This window comes from Palaemon carinicauda, chromosome 11 (assembly GCF_036898095.1).
Source record: "Palaemon carinicauda isolate YSFRI2023 chromosome 11, ASM3689809v2, whole genome shotgun sequence".
Classification (NCBI taxonomy): Eukaryota; Metazoa; Arthropoda; class Malacostraca; order Decapoda; family Palaemonidae; genus Palaemon; species Palaemon carinicauda.
Window position 1 is genome coordinate 68,746,796 of NC_090735.1, and position 17,372 is coordinate 68,764,167.

The 17,372-nt window shown below is 43.0% G+C and overlaps 1 protein-coding gene across 3 annotated transcripts in view; it reads left to right on the forward strand.

The window, feature by feature from the left end:
- Positions 1-17,372, forward strand: part of LOC137650052 (saccharopine dehydrogenase-like oxidoreductase) — a 131,333-nt gene that overhangs the window by 52,059 nt on the left and 61,902 nt on the right. For all 3 annotated transcript variants that reach the window (XM_068383084.1, XM_068383086.1, XM_068383085.1), the window contains 2 exons: positions 1,903-2,009; positions 7,858-7,938. In XM_068383084.1, the coding sequence (XP_068239185.1) occupies positions 1,903-2,009; positions 7,858-7,938 (188 nt within the window). The remainder of the gene's footprint in view (positions 1-1,902; positions 2,010-7,857; positions 7,939-17,372) is intronic.

Below are 17,372 nucleotides of genomic sequence, written 5' to 3' on the forward strand. Positions count from 1 at the left end.
CTTGCTGAAGCTTCACGCCTGGAGGCTGTCCAGTCACTCCTCAGACGCAGAGGCTTTTCATAGAGAGAGTGGCTGAGCACATGTCCAGGCATCTGCGCCAATCTTCCACAAACCTTTACCAAGCAAGATGGAGAGTGTTTGCAGTTTGGTGTAGAGGGTGAGGCGTGTCTCCACTCGATCCCTCTCTTCCTTTAGTGGTAGACTTCCTTTTGTACCTCGGGGAGGGAAAGCTCCTCTCAGTCTCGGTGATTAAGGGCTATCGCTCAGCTTTGAGCCTCATCTGTAGACTAAGAGGGGTTGACCTTTCCGCCTCGGAAGATATCGCCTTGTTAATTCGAGGTTTTGAGCGATCTTGCCCCCCAGTTGAGATTAGACCACCACCTTGGGACGTGTCTTTGGTCTTACGTTCCTTGAAGGGTCCGCCCTATGATCCCTTAAAATAGGGCTTCAGTCTACTTTCTGACCCTCAAGACCATCTTCCTGGGAGCTCTGGCCTCGGCTAAAAAGGTCAGTAAGCTACATGATCTGTCTTACGACGTCAACCATTCTAGGGGATGGGGGAAGTCTCTCTCAACTTCGTACCAGGCTTTGTGGCTAAGACTCGGAATTCTTCATCTGCCGATGAGAGGTTTTGAGAATTTCAGTTTTCCAGCCTTAATAAGGTAATACAGGATACAGACCAGTTGTTACTGTGCCCAGTCAGGGCGCTAAGGAAATACCTGAAGCGCACCAGACCTTTCAGACCACGTCTCCGTCATCTCTTCCTTAGTACCAACAAGGTAAAGAAGAGAATCTCTTGCAACACCATCTCTTTCTGGCTCAAGAAAGTTATTGCGAGGGCTATTCATGGAGACCCAGCGGCAGCACAACCCAAAGTCCATCAAGTTAGGGGAGTGTCTGCCTCACTGGCATTTAAGAGAAATTTTTCAGTCTCCCAATCTTAAGAGCTGGGGTCTGGAAATGCCAATCTACATTCACCGCTCACTATTTGAGCGACGTGACACATAGGTCTCTAGACACCTTTTCTATAGGGCCTATTGTGGCAGGTCAACAGGTGCTGTAGCTACCTTACACCCTTTCAGGGGACAGTAGCCATTGGTTGAGGATCCTGTGTTACACTAGGTTTTAAGAAGGACATCCATCTATCTTCTTCGTTTCCTTCTCCCTCCCATCTGGGAATCCTAGTCTGGTTTCAGCTGGACTCGCCAATGGAAATAAGGTCTGAAACTCATCTGATTCCTCTCACAGGGTATAAGTTATACTCGTTGTCACGAGGTTTCCCCTTTTCAAGGTTGGGGGAATCCTAAGTATGAAGGGGTCCGAGTCGAATGTTCCTGACCCACTTCATCCTGAAACATTTGTTTCCACGAAGCTACAAACTTTCAGTTGTGCTAAGATTATGGGGATCTACAAATAAAGAAGATTTACAGGAGATTTTTTCTTCAAGAGAGTCTAGTCTGAAGACTATCTTCCCTATGAATAGGGTACTCCTTGGCCCCCCTAGCCTCAGGACTAAGACTCCTATAGTAAAGAACAAGGGTTTGTATCAGTGTGGGAACAAATGACAAACATTATAACAAAAGTTTGTATTTTTCCTAACATACAAACCCAAATTCTTTACACAAATCTTCCCTCCATTACTGGCCCCTAGATAGTCCTAGTTAGAATCCGATTGAAGGTAAACAGTAGCTCTAACAGGTGGATAACTACCTGCCCGGTATTAAAGAATTCGGGTTTGTATGTTAGGAAAAATACAAACTCTGTTATAAGTTTGTCATTTTCAGTTCATTTATCCAATTGTCATTGGCTTGGTATGGCTATCTTTCATTTATTTTTCATCACTCCTAGGATGTATCTGTAAACAATGAAAGTTTTGATATTCAAATAAATTTTTTCTTTCAGGCCTAGACCTCAAAGACGTGGGTCTTATTCTTGCGGATGTGAGTAATAAAGAATCCCTTAATGAGATGGCAGCCAAATCTTCAGTAGTTGTTAATTGTGTTGGTCCTGTAAGTATACTTTATCACATTATTTGACTTCATGCCAGGATTTGTTACATTGGTCTTTTTGGTACTGTATATAATATTCATACTAGCCAACTGCTATGACATTGCTAATTACAGTGTTACCTGTAATGATTGTACAGGACTTGAAGTTCATCTGAACCTGCGCCTGAAATGTGCAAGAACTTTTTGTAACTAAACTGTTATATGAAACTAATTATAAATTTGATTTAAAAGGTAATCAATAAATGGGAGAACTATTTCAAACAGTATGTGCAGTTCCAAACACCGTCTGAATGTTGGAAATTAGCCAAATAATATGCTAGATAAGTTATTTAGTTGTTCCGTAACTAGAATAGAAACCTACACTATTTATAGGGGTATTATTTTCAGCGAAGCTGAAAGGACAAGCCATTAAATTTTAGCGAGGGTTAACTATCCATCCTGCTGTAATGGTTGCCGGACTGTGGCCAGATATACCACGCAGATTGCCTAGTGTCCAAATGCCGACCACACTCCAACGTTCACTACACAAAAAGATAAAACGGAGGAATACCCAGAAATCTGGGCAAAAGGTAAACAGTCATGAGAACTGGGCACCGCCCCTCGATTTTTTTTTTATACTGGGCAAGGGGTCCCAGCTAGAACCTCAAATTTCCCTATTCTGTTTTCTTGTCTTGAGCTTGCTGAATAAACAGGGAGTATGACTGCTGATTTAATTCTGGAGAAAATCAACAATCTGTAATAAATAGCTCTGTCTTCTTTAGGTAAGTGCTCTTCAAACTTAAGTAAACTTTAAGAACATTAGGAAAAAAAATGACCTTAAAAGCATATAAAACAATCTCTAAACTGGTGGCTGAGAAGGGGACAGATTATGCAAGGGAAAGAAATACTTACTGTTTACAAAAATACAAAAATAGTTTTATTTGGGAAAAAAATTAATATAATGATTGAGAAAATACAGGTCTTCAAAACCAGAAGGAGAGTCATAGATATCTCCATGCAGAGCCTATTAAGAATCAATCCTTTAAATATTTAATCTACATATATAAGTACTATTAATAAAGACCAAAATAAGTGTATGCATTTGGGCTAAATTCAAATGTAATTTGACAGGTAACCTAGTTACTTGAATTTTTCTTCTAAACCATAATTTATTAAGTGATATTTCATCACAACTGCTTGAGAGGCTTCCTCAGTGCTACAATCAAAAGGGACAGCAAAATATCAAATACAGTACAGTACTCTGTTCAACTTCCCAAAAGCCATGCTACAGAAGTCTACATATCATAATACCTTAATAAATGTAACAGTGTGTATGTTGCTGTTGCCTGGGTGGTCCAGTGATCTTGCCCAGCAACACCACAGCTACATTGATTATCCAGACACAAAAGTTAACCACAGCCAACCTTGGCAGTTAGGATCAAAGGGATTGTAAAACAGTGTTACATAACTGACCTGTCTCTACATCCTCACCTTTACATCAGAAAGACAAAAAATTTTCACATGTTGGCCATCCCCATCTAAGCCCCGTTATCAGGGACAGATTAGTCAGTAAACCACGCATTTAGTGATAAACATCACTCACAAAAGTTCAATAATGTTAGTACATGTATGTGTGCAGCATAGAATTGTCCTCCTCCTCCTATAAACTTACTGGAAGAATAAACAGATTCTTCACAATCATAATTTCATCACAGCCAGGCCAATTCACAATATTCAGTCCAGTCAAATTTATTCACTTTTGGAAGTTTCTTTCAATATGAAAATTCAAGTGCATGCTTCATGCTTTACGTGGCGCTTAAAGACAATTGTACTTTTATTTTATTTGCTTTGTATACTGAACAACACAGACGTTCTACAGAAGATAACTCACTCTAATGTTTGCACATTATCAACTACACTCATATACGCAAAGTATACAGCCAGACCTCGCTTATCGCGATAGTTAGGTTACAGAGACAGTCGTGATAAGCGAAAATTCGCGAATAAATGTTACACTAGGGTGGGCTACCTCCTAACCTAAAAAGTCACTGCCCCTTGCCACAAGCGGGTCCCAGAGCTGCTACCTCCTAACCTAAAAAGTCACTGCCCCTTGCCACAAGCGGGTCCCAGAGCTGATGATTAACACAGTAAATACTTCTTAATAGTTTTAATTTAGTTTCTACAACAGTTAATAATCATATGTACAGTGTACAGAACATTTGCACACATGTACACTATGTACTGGACACGGTAAGGTTACAGTACAGTATTGAGCTAAGGTAAAGTTTACCGAGTGGTCATCATCCCCTTAATGTTCTGTATAGCAAAAGTTGTTCGTATCTAGTAATACTATACTGTAACCTAATACTCAGATGCTGTAATGTATATTACTGTAATATATGTACGGTAATATTACTTCAGTACAGCTTAACTGTACTTACTGTAAATGTTTGGTGTTTTCGTTCAGACGACTGTAGCCTATGCCGCTATTCTAGAAGCATGAAATGTGTTGTCTCTTGCGCAGTATGTTATCTATACTTTCTTAAACAGAAATATAGCTTATTTTATAAACTAAAAACCTAAATATCTCAATAATAATTGTTTTTTAAATAATTAAACAAAAACTGTGCATTCGATCACTTTTCAACAGCTGATCTCTCTCTCGAATATTCAATTTCGTTTCGGAAGCATTATTGCATTCTAGAAAAATATTATTATTAAAATAGTTAATTAAGCTTTAATAAAACATGTACCGTGTATTTCCATGTAAAGGATGACCCCATGTAAAGGGCGAACCCCAAAATTTCCTTAAAAAAAAAGTTTTTATCATACAGTAATACCTTGAGATACGAGTGTCCCAACATACGAGAAATTTGAGATACGAGGAAAGTTCCGAGCAAATTTTTGTCCTGACATACGAGAAAAAATTTGAGATACGAGGTAGTTCCCTATGCGGGCGCCAGGTGGCTGAGTGTGCGAGAGGCTTCTCACCAGGACAGCATTGCTCGGTCTTTCCCGTCGGATCTCCGTCGCGTAAAGTTTATCTCAAAGCATCGGCGGTAGTGTTTTGTTTTTTACGTGTTTATTGCGTTAATCAGTGTAGAATTCAGTGAATAAGCAATGGGTCCAAAGCAAGTGAGTGCAAACAAGGGTAGTGAAAAGAAAAAGCTTATGATGACTTTTAAGATGAAGCATGAAATAATAGAAAAACATGAGAGTGGCATAAGAGTGACTGAGCTGGTGCGCCAATATGAGAGGAGTACATCGACAATATGTACCATCCTCAAGCAGAAGGATGCTTTAAAGAGCACCAACCCTTCCACAGGAGTAATCATCCTTTCCAAGCTGCGCAGTGGTATTTGGTATTCACGACAAGATAGAGAGGCTTCTTGTATTATGGATAAAGGAGAAACAGTTGGCGGGAGATAGCATGACCGAGACGATCATATGTGAAAAGGCCAGCAGAGTCTGTGATGACTTGAAAGGGAAGCAAGCAGGCGAGAGAGGGGAGACTTCGATGCCAGCGGAAACCTTCAAAGCCAGTCGTGGCTGGTCGGATAACTTTAAAAAACAGACTGGGATATATTCGGTTGTGAGGAATGGGGAAGCAGCAAATTCCGACTCGAAAGCCGCGGCGGACTTCGTCACAACCTTTGCCTCGGTTATCGCCCGACATGGCTTCATCCCCCAACAAGTCTTCAACTGTGATGAAACTGGCCTTTTCTGGAAGATGCCTAGGAGGACATTCATCACGGCAGAAGAGAAGAGACCACTGGGCCATAAACCCATGAAGGACCGGTTAACTCTAGCCTTGTGTGCCAATGCCAGCGGTGACTGTAAGATCAAGCCACTGCTGGTGTACCACTCGGAAAACCAACGTGCTTTCAAGAGCCAAAGGATCTTGAAAGAAAAACTGCAAGTGATGTGGTGAGCTAATGCTAAGGCTTGGGTTACGCGGCATTTCTTTACAGAATGGGTTAATCTGTGCTTTGGTCCGGCAGTCAAAAAATATTTGGCCGAGAAAAACCTGCCAATGAAATGTCTCCTGGTCCTCGACAATGCCCATGGTCACTCTCCTGGTCTCGAAGAGGACATTCTTGATGAGTTCAGGTTCATCAAGGTCCTTTATCTCCCACTCGTCCAGCCCATAGACCAACAAGTTATTTCAAACTTCAAAAAACTACACAAAGCATTTGTTCAAGAAATGCTTCGATGTCACAGACAACACCAATCTGACCCTTCGTGAATTTTGGAAGGAACAATTTCAATATCGTCCATTGCTTAAAAATTATTGATGATGCATGGCAGGGTGTCACAAGAAGAACTCATAATTCAGCATGGAAGAAATTGTGGCCAGCTTCCATCACCGAGAGGGACTTTGAAGGGTTCGATACGACAGACCCTGATGACCCCGAACCTATTGTGATGGATGAAATTGTGTCTCTTGGAAAGTCCATAGGGCTGGAGGTAGACGAGGCAGATGTGAACGACCTTGTCGAGGAACATCAGAAAGAGCTCACGACACAGAAATTGATAGAGCTCCAGGAGATGCAACTTTTCCCTTCTTAGGGAGAGTTATCCTCCCCAGGTGTTGGGTTGTCCTCCCTTCCGAGGGAGAACTTCCCTTCATCTTTTACATCATCGTAACGATATCCGATTGCTTTTGCTGTTTCTTCGCCAAAGACTATGCTCCCCCCCATGCTGAGTCACCTCTTCTGCCGGGGGCGGAGCAAAGGTTGTTGTAAGTCTCACCTGTGAGTGATCACCTCTCTCGTTTGTGAGAGGCCATCATAGTGACTTCTTCTTGGGAGGCCTGCTGCTGCTGATCCTCTGCCTCGTTTGGGGGTTCATCACAGTGGTCATTAACCCGACCATGCCGCTTCGCCTTAGAGGTGCTTCAAGACGCCTCTTCGGCTCTTCAGCCTTGTCACTGCAACTTTCCTCTTTGGAGGAGCCCTCTTGTCCTGATTCTACTAGTTCCCAACCTTCGCCTGTTTTTTCGGTTATGCCTTCATGCCTGGAGACTATCCAGCATCTCCTCACTCAGAGAGGATTTTCAAAACAAGTTGCAAAGAGGATGTCTGGATATATGTGAAGATAGTCGGCATCACTCTACCAGGCAAAGTGGAACGTCCTCTGTCGTGCCTCGTGTATTTGCGTTAGGAAATGCGCCTTTCAGATTTGGAATAATTTATATTTGACAGTCACGTTGCTAGTAATTCAACATACAGCTTGTGTAGGCTGCAGACCATGCTTAGCAAGGTTTATTGAGGTGTTAGGGTTTCCTTATTTGTGTACTAACATAAATAATAAGGAAGCCCCGGGTAAAGCCAAAAAGCCAGGTTGGCAGGGACGTCTACCCTTCCTAATGGGTGAGTCACCCCCAATAAATAGCATTGGTTTGTATTCCAGTTATGGAAGAGATGACAAATTTGGAAGTAATTTGTAATTTTCCTAATGATACAAACCTTTAGTTATTTATACAAACTTACCCGCCAACCCTATCTCCCCAGCCCTATCCCCCTTGAAGTCCTACCTCCAAGCAAAGGGAAGTACAGTCACAGGTGTGTGAGTGAGGGGGCTAGCTAACTACCTACCCTACCCCCTGGTAATTAGCTGGATGGGTAGTTAACCCTCGCTAAAATTTAATGGCTTGTCCTTTCAGTTTTGCCAAAAGTAATACTCCTATAAATAGCTAAAGGTCTGTATCATTAGGGAAAATACAAATTACTTCCGAATTTGTCATATTACAGTACTTTAAGAATTTTACTAACTATTATTTGCATACTATACTGTATTATCTTTACAATTTTGAGGGACATCTTTTCTTTACAGTACTCATTTTACTCTTGTTTTGTTTTCATTACAGTACCAGATGTATGGAGAACAAGTTGTTTCAGCCTGCATAGATAATGGGGCCAGTCATGTAGACATATCCGGTGAACCTCAGGTGAGGCAATATCCATTGATCATTATTAAGGTTTTTAAAAGAAATTTAAAGGTAAACCTGAAGGTTTATTTCTGTTCCCAATATACTTTTTCTACTCTTTGCCTAGAACTATTGTATTACATACATATACCAAAGGCACTTCCCCCAATTTTGGGGGGTAGCCGACATCAATAATGAAACAAAACAAAAAGGGGATCTCTAATCTCTACGTGTATTGAAGGAAGAATTATTTCTTCCTGAAAATTATAATTGTTCTTACAAGTAATACAAACCATTGACCTTTAATAGGAGTATGACATCTGTGAAGCTGAAACAGCCATTTAGACTTTTATCAAGGTAAACATAGTTAGTTGCCAAATGGCGGGTAAGCCCCGCCCACCCGGCACGTAAAGCAACCCACACTTTGACTTCGGCCAAAGCTGATTACACATTTACTCAGCTGCGTCTTTGACATAGTTGTTTGGTCTTTCTTTTTCTCTTTTCCAGAGGGATTGTGTCCTAGCCTTGCAATGCCCATCCCTAAAACAGAAGACAGACATAGGGCTATGCCCAGGTAAGGAAGGCTGCTGTTTTGGCCGGTACATGGCAAGCCAGAGATGGACCACCATTAACTTTGTGGTTTTTGGAGGGGGCATGACTGCTTGCAGTCAATCCCTTGCAAGAAGTGTGGGGAGTGGCCTCCTTTTGCAGTGGGTGGAGTTTGCAAGGAAGCAGAAGCAGTAGTCTTAAGAGGGATTCATTAACATTAGAGGGCATGCCTAACCTGATGCTGAATTAACTCTTTAGCTCCGTTTCCCCTTGTTCGGGAAGAAGACCTGATGATTCCCCTGTGGTTTCTTCCGAGGTTGGATCATCTGGGGGACCCTGGCAGGGAAGGAAGACTGCCCCTCACACTCCAGGAGTGGTTCTGAGAAGGATGGTGTATGGCTGTCCCCTAATGGGGGAAATACACCCCTCGCTCTCTCTCAACCATTCTTCCATGCTGTATCTATGTTTGACAGCCCTTACAAGAATTTGGATCTTTCTAGGTTATGGGTATTGAGGGTGCCCAATCTTTGGAGAAATTTCTGGAGGCACTAACATCTGCCAGATCCCAGAAGTCTTCTGCTCCTGCTGTTCCCTCTCTAGCTCTGTTCCAGTGGAGAAACCCCCTGCTACGAAAGTGTTGTCAACAGATGGCAAATCCTCGACTGCTGTTTAAAGTAAAAATGAGGTTAAGCAGCTCAACTCTTCTCCTGGTTCATAAGTGTTGCTATGTGCTCGGTCACCACCTGCTGCCTCGAAGAAGTGGTCAGGACGACCAATCGTTCCGAGTCTCATGAGACTTCAAACTATTCCCTGCATAGTTTAGTAGGGGCAAGTAATGCTGCAAAGAGCCCAGATCCTTGGGAAGGAAGCTTGGTGCAGGTCGACTATACGCCAGATTAACTTTCCTTTACAATCTACGAGGGGCAAGTAAAAAATAAGGTTCCCAAAATTTTTGCAGGTATAAGACATTTTTTATTGACATAAATAAGTATACAATGTGAAAGCTTATACTTTAAACTATTTTTCTACATAGTCGCCAGATTTTTCTACGCATTTTTCCTGACGAGTTATCCACTTCTGAAAACCCTCTTCGAAGAACTCCGCCGCTAGGCCGTCGATGAACTTGCTGACCGCTTCCTTCACCTCTTCATCTGTATTGAAGCGTTGTCCACCCAAGTGTTGCTTCAATTTCGGAAACAAGTGGAAGTCGCACTTGTTTCCGAAATTGAAGCAACACTTGGGTGGACAACGCTTCAATACAGATGAAGAGGTGAAGGAAGCGGTCAGCAAGTTCATCGACGCCTTCAATTTCGGAAACAAGTGGAAGTCGCACTTGTTTCCGAAATTGAAGCAACACTTGGGTGGACAACGCTTCAATACAGATGAAGAGGTGAAGGAAGCGGTCAGCAAGTTCATCGACGCCTAGCGGCGGAGTTCTTCGAAGAGGGTTTTCAGAAGTGGATAACTCGTCAGGAAAAATGCGTAGAAAAATCTGGCGACTATGTAGAAAAATAGTTTAAAGTATAAGCTTTCACATTGTATACTTATTTATGTCAATAAAAAATGTCTTATACCTGCAAAAATTTTGGGAACCTTATTTTTTACTTGCCCCTCGTAGTATTGCTTTTGAAGTATTTCCCCCATCCTCCTAACAAGGCAGGTAATGGACTTGTTGTATACACATTCATTAATCACATAATGCCTATACACTGGACAACATATCCAATAGGACATAGATTCTTCATTGATTTACCAAGTATTATTGTTATTTTTGGGCTCAAGCCATGTCGTCCTGATGGAAGCTTCCTATTGGCAGCTTTCTAAGGGCTATTTGGCTTCAGTAATACTCCCAGAGAATTGACCATAGGTCTCCAGAATTCTAACTCCTGGCGCGAGTATCCTTAAAATTTTTCTTAAGGATATCGCATAATATCAGGGGACGTATTTCTTGATACGACACATGGCAATCTTCACCCCGAATCAAGTTTTCACTCTGAGGGGGAAGAGTGGCAAAATTGAAGTGGAGCTGTCATCAAGGTTACCCAGTGGATCCCCTTCCCGTACTACTACAGGTTCCAATATGGCTACCCATTCCTTGTTTTGTAGCGATTTACGCACTGTGTACTCCCGCTGGCTCTAGTGTTTTAGATCGCTATTTTCGAGGATTTATCATGCATTCTCCAGCATCTTCTGCCTCTGAAAAGTTGAGTATTTAATCTTTCCTGTGTATAATTTTTAGCTCCCTTTTCACAGTTAAATTAGTATAATTTAGATGCGTTTTTCGGAGCGTAGCCGGTAACCGGAGGCTCCATGTTGGACGCTGTCGTTCGCCATACATGCCTTATTTAGTCAGTAGAACGACGTTCCCGGTATTTAGCTTTAATGAATTATAGCTATTTAGGCAAAATTATACAAGTGAAGATAAGATCATGCACATATATTTCCTCTTCCTTAAATGTGACGTTCGTATGCATTAGAGTCTCGGTGATATAGCGTAGCCGAGATCTCGCCCCGTGCTGGGCTAACATAGCCTACGCGCTTTAGTATACTTTCGTACATCCTCGCGTATCGTTTTAGCGATTTAACAATAGATAGTATATCTTTTAGAATTATTTTTATAATTCGATACTCGTCTCTTTTAGAGATTTAAGGGTAAACCCTCCTTCTCTCTGAGTGCCGCCATCAGGCGACAACCCTATCTTGGTCTTGCCATAGAGTAGTATACTCCGGCTTGCCTAGGCTAGTGTTTCCCGTCATCCCCCTTGCCGGCGAGCATCCCGGCTTGGTTTTACGACAGTAGCTCAGAGTATTCAGTCTTTATGCCGGCAACTCGGCTGCCGGGGGAGTAGTTACTCCCCTGCCGGCTTACAGTTGCAGGCATAGGAAGCCTACCTTCCCTAGACCGCATCCGAAGTGGTAGTAAAATGCTGCCACCTTCTCCCTTGCGGTCTAGAAGACAAGTCTTGTTTTGGCAAGGTCCTGGGCTGAAGAATAGATATTCTTCTGCTGCCCAGGATGGCGCTGATATTGAAACGACGTTTCTGATTTGTGACTGGAATGGCCGGCAATCCTGCCGCCTTCTCCCGACACAACAAACAAGACCCTTTCCCTGCCCCTCTCTGTCCTTTAGCGATAGCCTAGCCATCACATGTCTTTGGCCGGTGTTCTACAATCTACTCGCTTGCCGGGTGGACTGTGGTGCCAGCCGGGCTCCTACATAGGCGGCTTGATAGCCGCTATGACCTTCCCCCTACGGACGCAAGACTCTGGGAAAGGTTGTGCCGGCCATGACGGCTGCCGGTGGGAGACCCTAATGTCTTTGAGTGTTCTTCAGTCCTCCCTTGGATTGCCATCCACATCCCTGGAACCGGCAGTGGCCGGCAACATATCGTGTGGCTGGGTTGAAGCTAGAATGATTCATTCCTCCTTCCATTTGAACCCTCATTCTGGAAGAAGGCAGTAGGGATAGTAGTACCTACACCTTTATTTATTGTACTAAACTATAATAATAAGGTAGCCCTTCTCTCCATGCTTTCTCTCTCTCTCTGTCGGCTAGTGCCGCTAGGTATGCTGCCGGCTGGACCGGTGCCGCCAGGTACTAGCCTTGCGGGCAACATGCCGGCTGAACTACAGTATATACTTATACAGTAGAGAGTATTTCTGCAGTATAGTACATACTGCAGACAGAAAACTATAGTATATATTATACAGTAGTTTATATTTTCCAACATACCCTGTGTATCCTGTCACAGTCTATTGCTGAGACCAATCATAATATTGAAGTGAAGTATTCCTTTAACACACGGATGAATCATAGTCATCAGATCATATTTTCCCCACAATATTAATACTCTTTTATAAAAGGGTTAGTGCTAGTATGCACTAATTTTAACTCTAGAAGTTAGAACCCTTCTACTCTAGTTTTCCCTTAATAAGGAAATTCTAATATTGATATTGAGGGAGATCACAGCAGTGGGCTGGACAGGAGGCACAAGTGTGTCTTTCCTATTTCCTATTTCCTAAGCTACAATGGTCAAGATAATACCAAAATTTTCTTGCATGAAAAAACATTTAATTTATCAAGTGTGATAAATTACCGCATACTCATTTCAATTTCCTTTCTTTACTGGAGGACCAGAAACTGAAATGTGAGGTGATGTACTGTAACCACAAAAGTAGGAACTTTTGTGGTCACATTATGTGCAGGTCTCATGCCGCCTGCACAGTGACAACCGAATCCTTGAGTTATTGGGACCCCAAGGACTGTAACGACTGCTCAGCCTTGGTGACCGAGGGTTTCGGCGACCCCAAGTCGACGGAGTCGAGGGATGCAGCACGTGAGAAGCTTTGGAAATGGGTACGAGGGTTCCAAAAGAACTCTCCTGGACCGTACCTCTCCAACGATAGGATGCGAAGCTTGCAGTTCCCAAAGGCAACAGCTGATGCTGTCGTACCCCAGGCACGACCCGGGCCTCCCTGCGTCCAGATCACAGTCGAGGCTGATGTCAGTGAAGCCTTGCAAGGCATGGACATCCACCAGGAGGAAAGGATGTCTGAAGTGTCCACAGGCACGGAGAAGGATCTTCTTCGAGACGATCCTGAGGAAGAGCCTACTCTACCACCCGGAGGAGATGAGGACTACGACTCGACAGAAGCGGAGGACCCCCTTCTGCCTGTGCCGGCAGTAGAACCGACTCCGTCTACATCTTCGGCTCTTACCCCTCCATTAGACTCGATGGGTCATGCAGTTTTGGCCCATATTACCACTCTAATGGAAAGTCTACGTAAGGAGAACGTAGATTTGAAAGAAGAGATGATGATAGAGTTCCGCGAAGCGACTTGGATCGTCACCTCCCGAGGGTCTTACAAGCGACCCAAAGTGAAGGACCTGCCACCCTGCTCCGAGACCAATCCCTGGAGGTATGCAGAGTTTATGCCAATCACTAATGGCAAACTCTACATCTCGGAGAAGTTGGGACCCGTCCACCTGGACGACATTGAGTTTTGCCTAACTTTGCGTCTTATCTGGAGTGCTTCATCCGGCTGAAGAATGAGCCAGCATCGAGAAAAGAGACGGAACCAAAGGAAGTCATGGTATTCGACCACGACAAGGCACAGGCTCTCTTGACGAGTAGCCTGAAGAAGGCAGGATACACTAACTCGCGAGTTTCTGCACTGAGCAAGAAACACCCTACCTTTCTTGCTCCTTCTTCGAGAGCCTTCCCCTTCACGTCGAAGGCTTTTCTGAGCGTCCTCAAGGCCGCTGATGCAGGCAATCCATGCCCTACACTAGAGGACTGTAGGCCTTTGTTGCTGGCCTTGCCCACAGGTGAGAAGGAATGGAAGGAGGTCCACCTAACCTTCTCAGTAGGGAAACGATGCAGATATCGCGGGACAGCAGTTCAGAGAGAACCTACCGAAGCTATCGGACTTAATCTTGCGAAGGGAGCAAGAGACAAAGGAGAGGCTAGCCGCCTCCGTTTCCCTCCAGAACTGCATAGAGATGTGTGCAGGCAATAACAGCACCCCAGATATGTACATGGTCCTGGCCAAGATGCATGTGGCCACCCTCGTCAAGGACCTGCACGCCTTCATGAATGGTAGGAGGGCCTGTAGGGAGTTCGTGTTTGTCAGTGCAACGGTGAAACACGAACCCAGGAAGCTGATTACTTCCTGTTTCAGGGGTAAGGACCTCTTCCTAAAGGAAGTGGTCCAAGAAGTAGTAGAGAAAGCTGCCACGGAGAATAGGAACCTTCTCCAAAAGTGGGGCATCTCCTCAAAGAGGAAGTCTTCCCCGGATGCTGGTCCCCAACTCAAGAGGAAGACAAAGAAGCCTCGTCTACCTTCTCGGCCTGTTCAGCAACATCCCACGGTCACCATGACCGCGATGCCCCAGGTGGTCGCCCAACCACAGACCACCTTCCAGATGGTGCCTCAACAGCTGGTAGCACAGTCACCAGCCTTCAACCCAGGGTTTGAGAGGCACACCAGTACCTTTTGCCCAAAAGGAAGAGGATCTCGACGGGGCTTCTCAAACCCCTCACGAGGAAGGGGAGGACGCGGTCAGGGTGGCAAGCCCTCATGATCATCTAAGCAATGAGATGCTCCAGGAAGGAGCATCTCCACCTTCATTTCCTCAGTTCTTTCAACACTCCACCCCCTTACTGGAAGAATATACCTTAGAACTCTTGAACAAGAAGGTTCTAAGGGAAGTAAAGTCCATCATCAAATTCCAGGGAAGGCTGTTCTGTGCTCCCAAGAAGGACTTGGACAAACTCAGAGTCATTCTAGACTTGTCGGTACTCAACAAATTCATCGAGAACAACAAGTTCAGGATGTTAACCCTTTGTGGCGGGATGTAAACAAACACAACCCCCCCACACCCTTGATCACTCCTACTTTCTCAATATCCCACAACACAAACTTTCCCCTTACTTTACTTTAAACTGGACTATTGCACGAAGGGAAAAACAAACAAAACATAACCTTAAAACTATATTCACCGCAACCAAAACAAAATCATACATTAAACAAAATTAACACAAAAACAGACAAAATAACACTTTTCACGAATCATAAACAATATTAAATATAAACCGTAACACCATTCAAATAAAAAACCTTAACACTTAAAATTAACACACCCAAAACCAATATTTGTTTATGTGTGGACCACTTTGTCCACACAAGGGCCAACAGTCATTAAAAGCCCAAAACCACAACTCTGCAGCAACCTTATCACTGTTAAATATTAGTACGCATATGTTTTAGTTGGTTTGGGTTGTGCGCGTTATCCTCATCAGCATCATCATCATCGTCAATCGAAATACAAAAGCACAATCAAATCCGGTTCTTGAACACAATCCAGGTCATCTACAGTCGGTCAATCCACAAGAGCAGTCTAAGTATAATCGATTACAGGCCAGGTCAGCAACTAAAGATCGTCATTCAAATCAATTAAATCTCTCCAAAGGAGGAACTACGGCCTGCAATAAAAAAGAAAAAACGCTTACGAAAACTCCTAACTAAACTAAACTATCGCACTATAATCAAAGATAAACAATAAACTTTCTATCACTCATGAACGCGCCTAACAAAAATGAATAAAAACAGTACTTACTCAGAACATAAAAAAAAGCTTCACAGCCGGCTTTCGAAGAGCAAAAAAATACAGAACCGACTCCTTCTATCGTTCGATATCCAATGCTTTCGCCCAAGACATTCATCACCACCCTATCCTAGCTAAAAAGGTAAACAAACAACCTCAATTATACCAACAATCTTTCCAACTTCAAACAATCATTCGCTAATTACCCTTTTTCTTCAGCGCGCACCGCGGACACACAAAACACGCACACACAAACGCACATACACACATACTCTCTCGCGCACGCGCGATCTAATAAAACTAAAGCAAATTAAATTCTCTCTCTCTCTCTCTGACAAAACTAAAGCAAATTAAATTCTCTCTCTCTCTCTCTGACAAAACTAAAGCAAATAAAAATGTCTCGATTTAACAATACTAAAACAACTTTCTCTCTCTCTCTCTCTCTCTCTCTCTCTGTGACAAACTAAAGCCAATACTGTAAACAATTTCTCTCTCTCTCTCTCTCTCTCTCTCTCTCCCTGACAAAACTTAAATAAACACTCTCTCTCTCTCTCTCTCTCTCTCTCTCTCTCTCTCTCTCTCTCTCTCTCTCTCTCTCTCTCTCTCTCTCTCTCTCTCTCTCTCTCTCTCTCTCTCCTGATTTGGCAAAAAAAAAAATTAAATTAAAATAAAATTAATCCTCCACATTCCTCCCCCCTTACTTTGCCAAATCCTCACACAACACTTACCTATTTTCTCATTACCCAGTCGCAATCAGGAACAGGGCCTCGGCTTCGAGTAACTGGGCCTTCATATACCTGCACTCTCTCATTCACTTCTTCCATGTCGTTTTCATTCAACGTATTATTACTACTTCCGTCTATGTTCTGCTCGTCTAAGATATCATTCACTATTTCATCTACCCCAGTTTCATCTGGCCCGAAAATCCCACTAATTTCTGTCAACAATTCATCCATTACATCTAAACCATTTTCTACTTTAACAAAAGAATCATTCATACTGCTTATCATTCTCCTATCTTTCATTCTCGTGTCCGTCATACGTTCTCTTGCCTCATCTAACGAAAAACCACACACACTATAAGTATCATTCATACTCATCCAAGTTTCATCTGTATTAATACATTTATCTTCCATACTCACCTGTACATTTACACCCTTGTCCTGCTTATTCTGATTCCCGCCTACAACTACAAAATTTTCCCGCCTTTTATCCCCAGTAAAATTCTCAGACTTCTTTTTCCTTCCATACTCTACTAACACCAATTGCTTATCTTCTAAACCTAATGCCTCACACATACTCGGTTCATACTTGTTCGTTTTTAGCCATTTAGTCATACCATTCTCCTGAATATATCTTGGTACCTCCTTCCATTTCCGCAACTGATTGTGGTGTGCCCTAACCTTTTCCACACTACCATCCACACTTACTTTACCTAAAACATAACTCAACCCACTAGAACCAACATCTAACACCTCATATGGACCTTCAAACTTATCACGTACCTTATTGACATTCATTCTTCCCTTTTCAATTACTTCTTTTAACACTTTCTCTCCCACTTTGTAGCTTTCAAATCTCTCATTTGCTTTCTTCCAAACATCTCTATCATTCTCGGACACACTCAATCTCGGTCTTACTATCTTTTCAAAATTCAACACAAACTTACACGGAGACATACCAGTACTCTTGTGCACAGTCGCATTATACGCCCACAACGCACGCCCAACATATAAATCCCAATCATTATCACATGTACTCATCATCCGCAAAATTTCTGTCAAAGTTCTTACAGTCC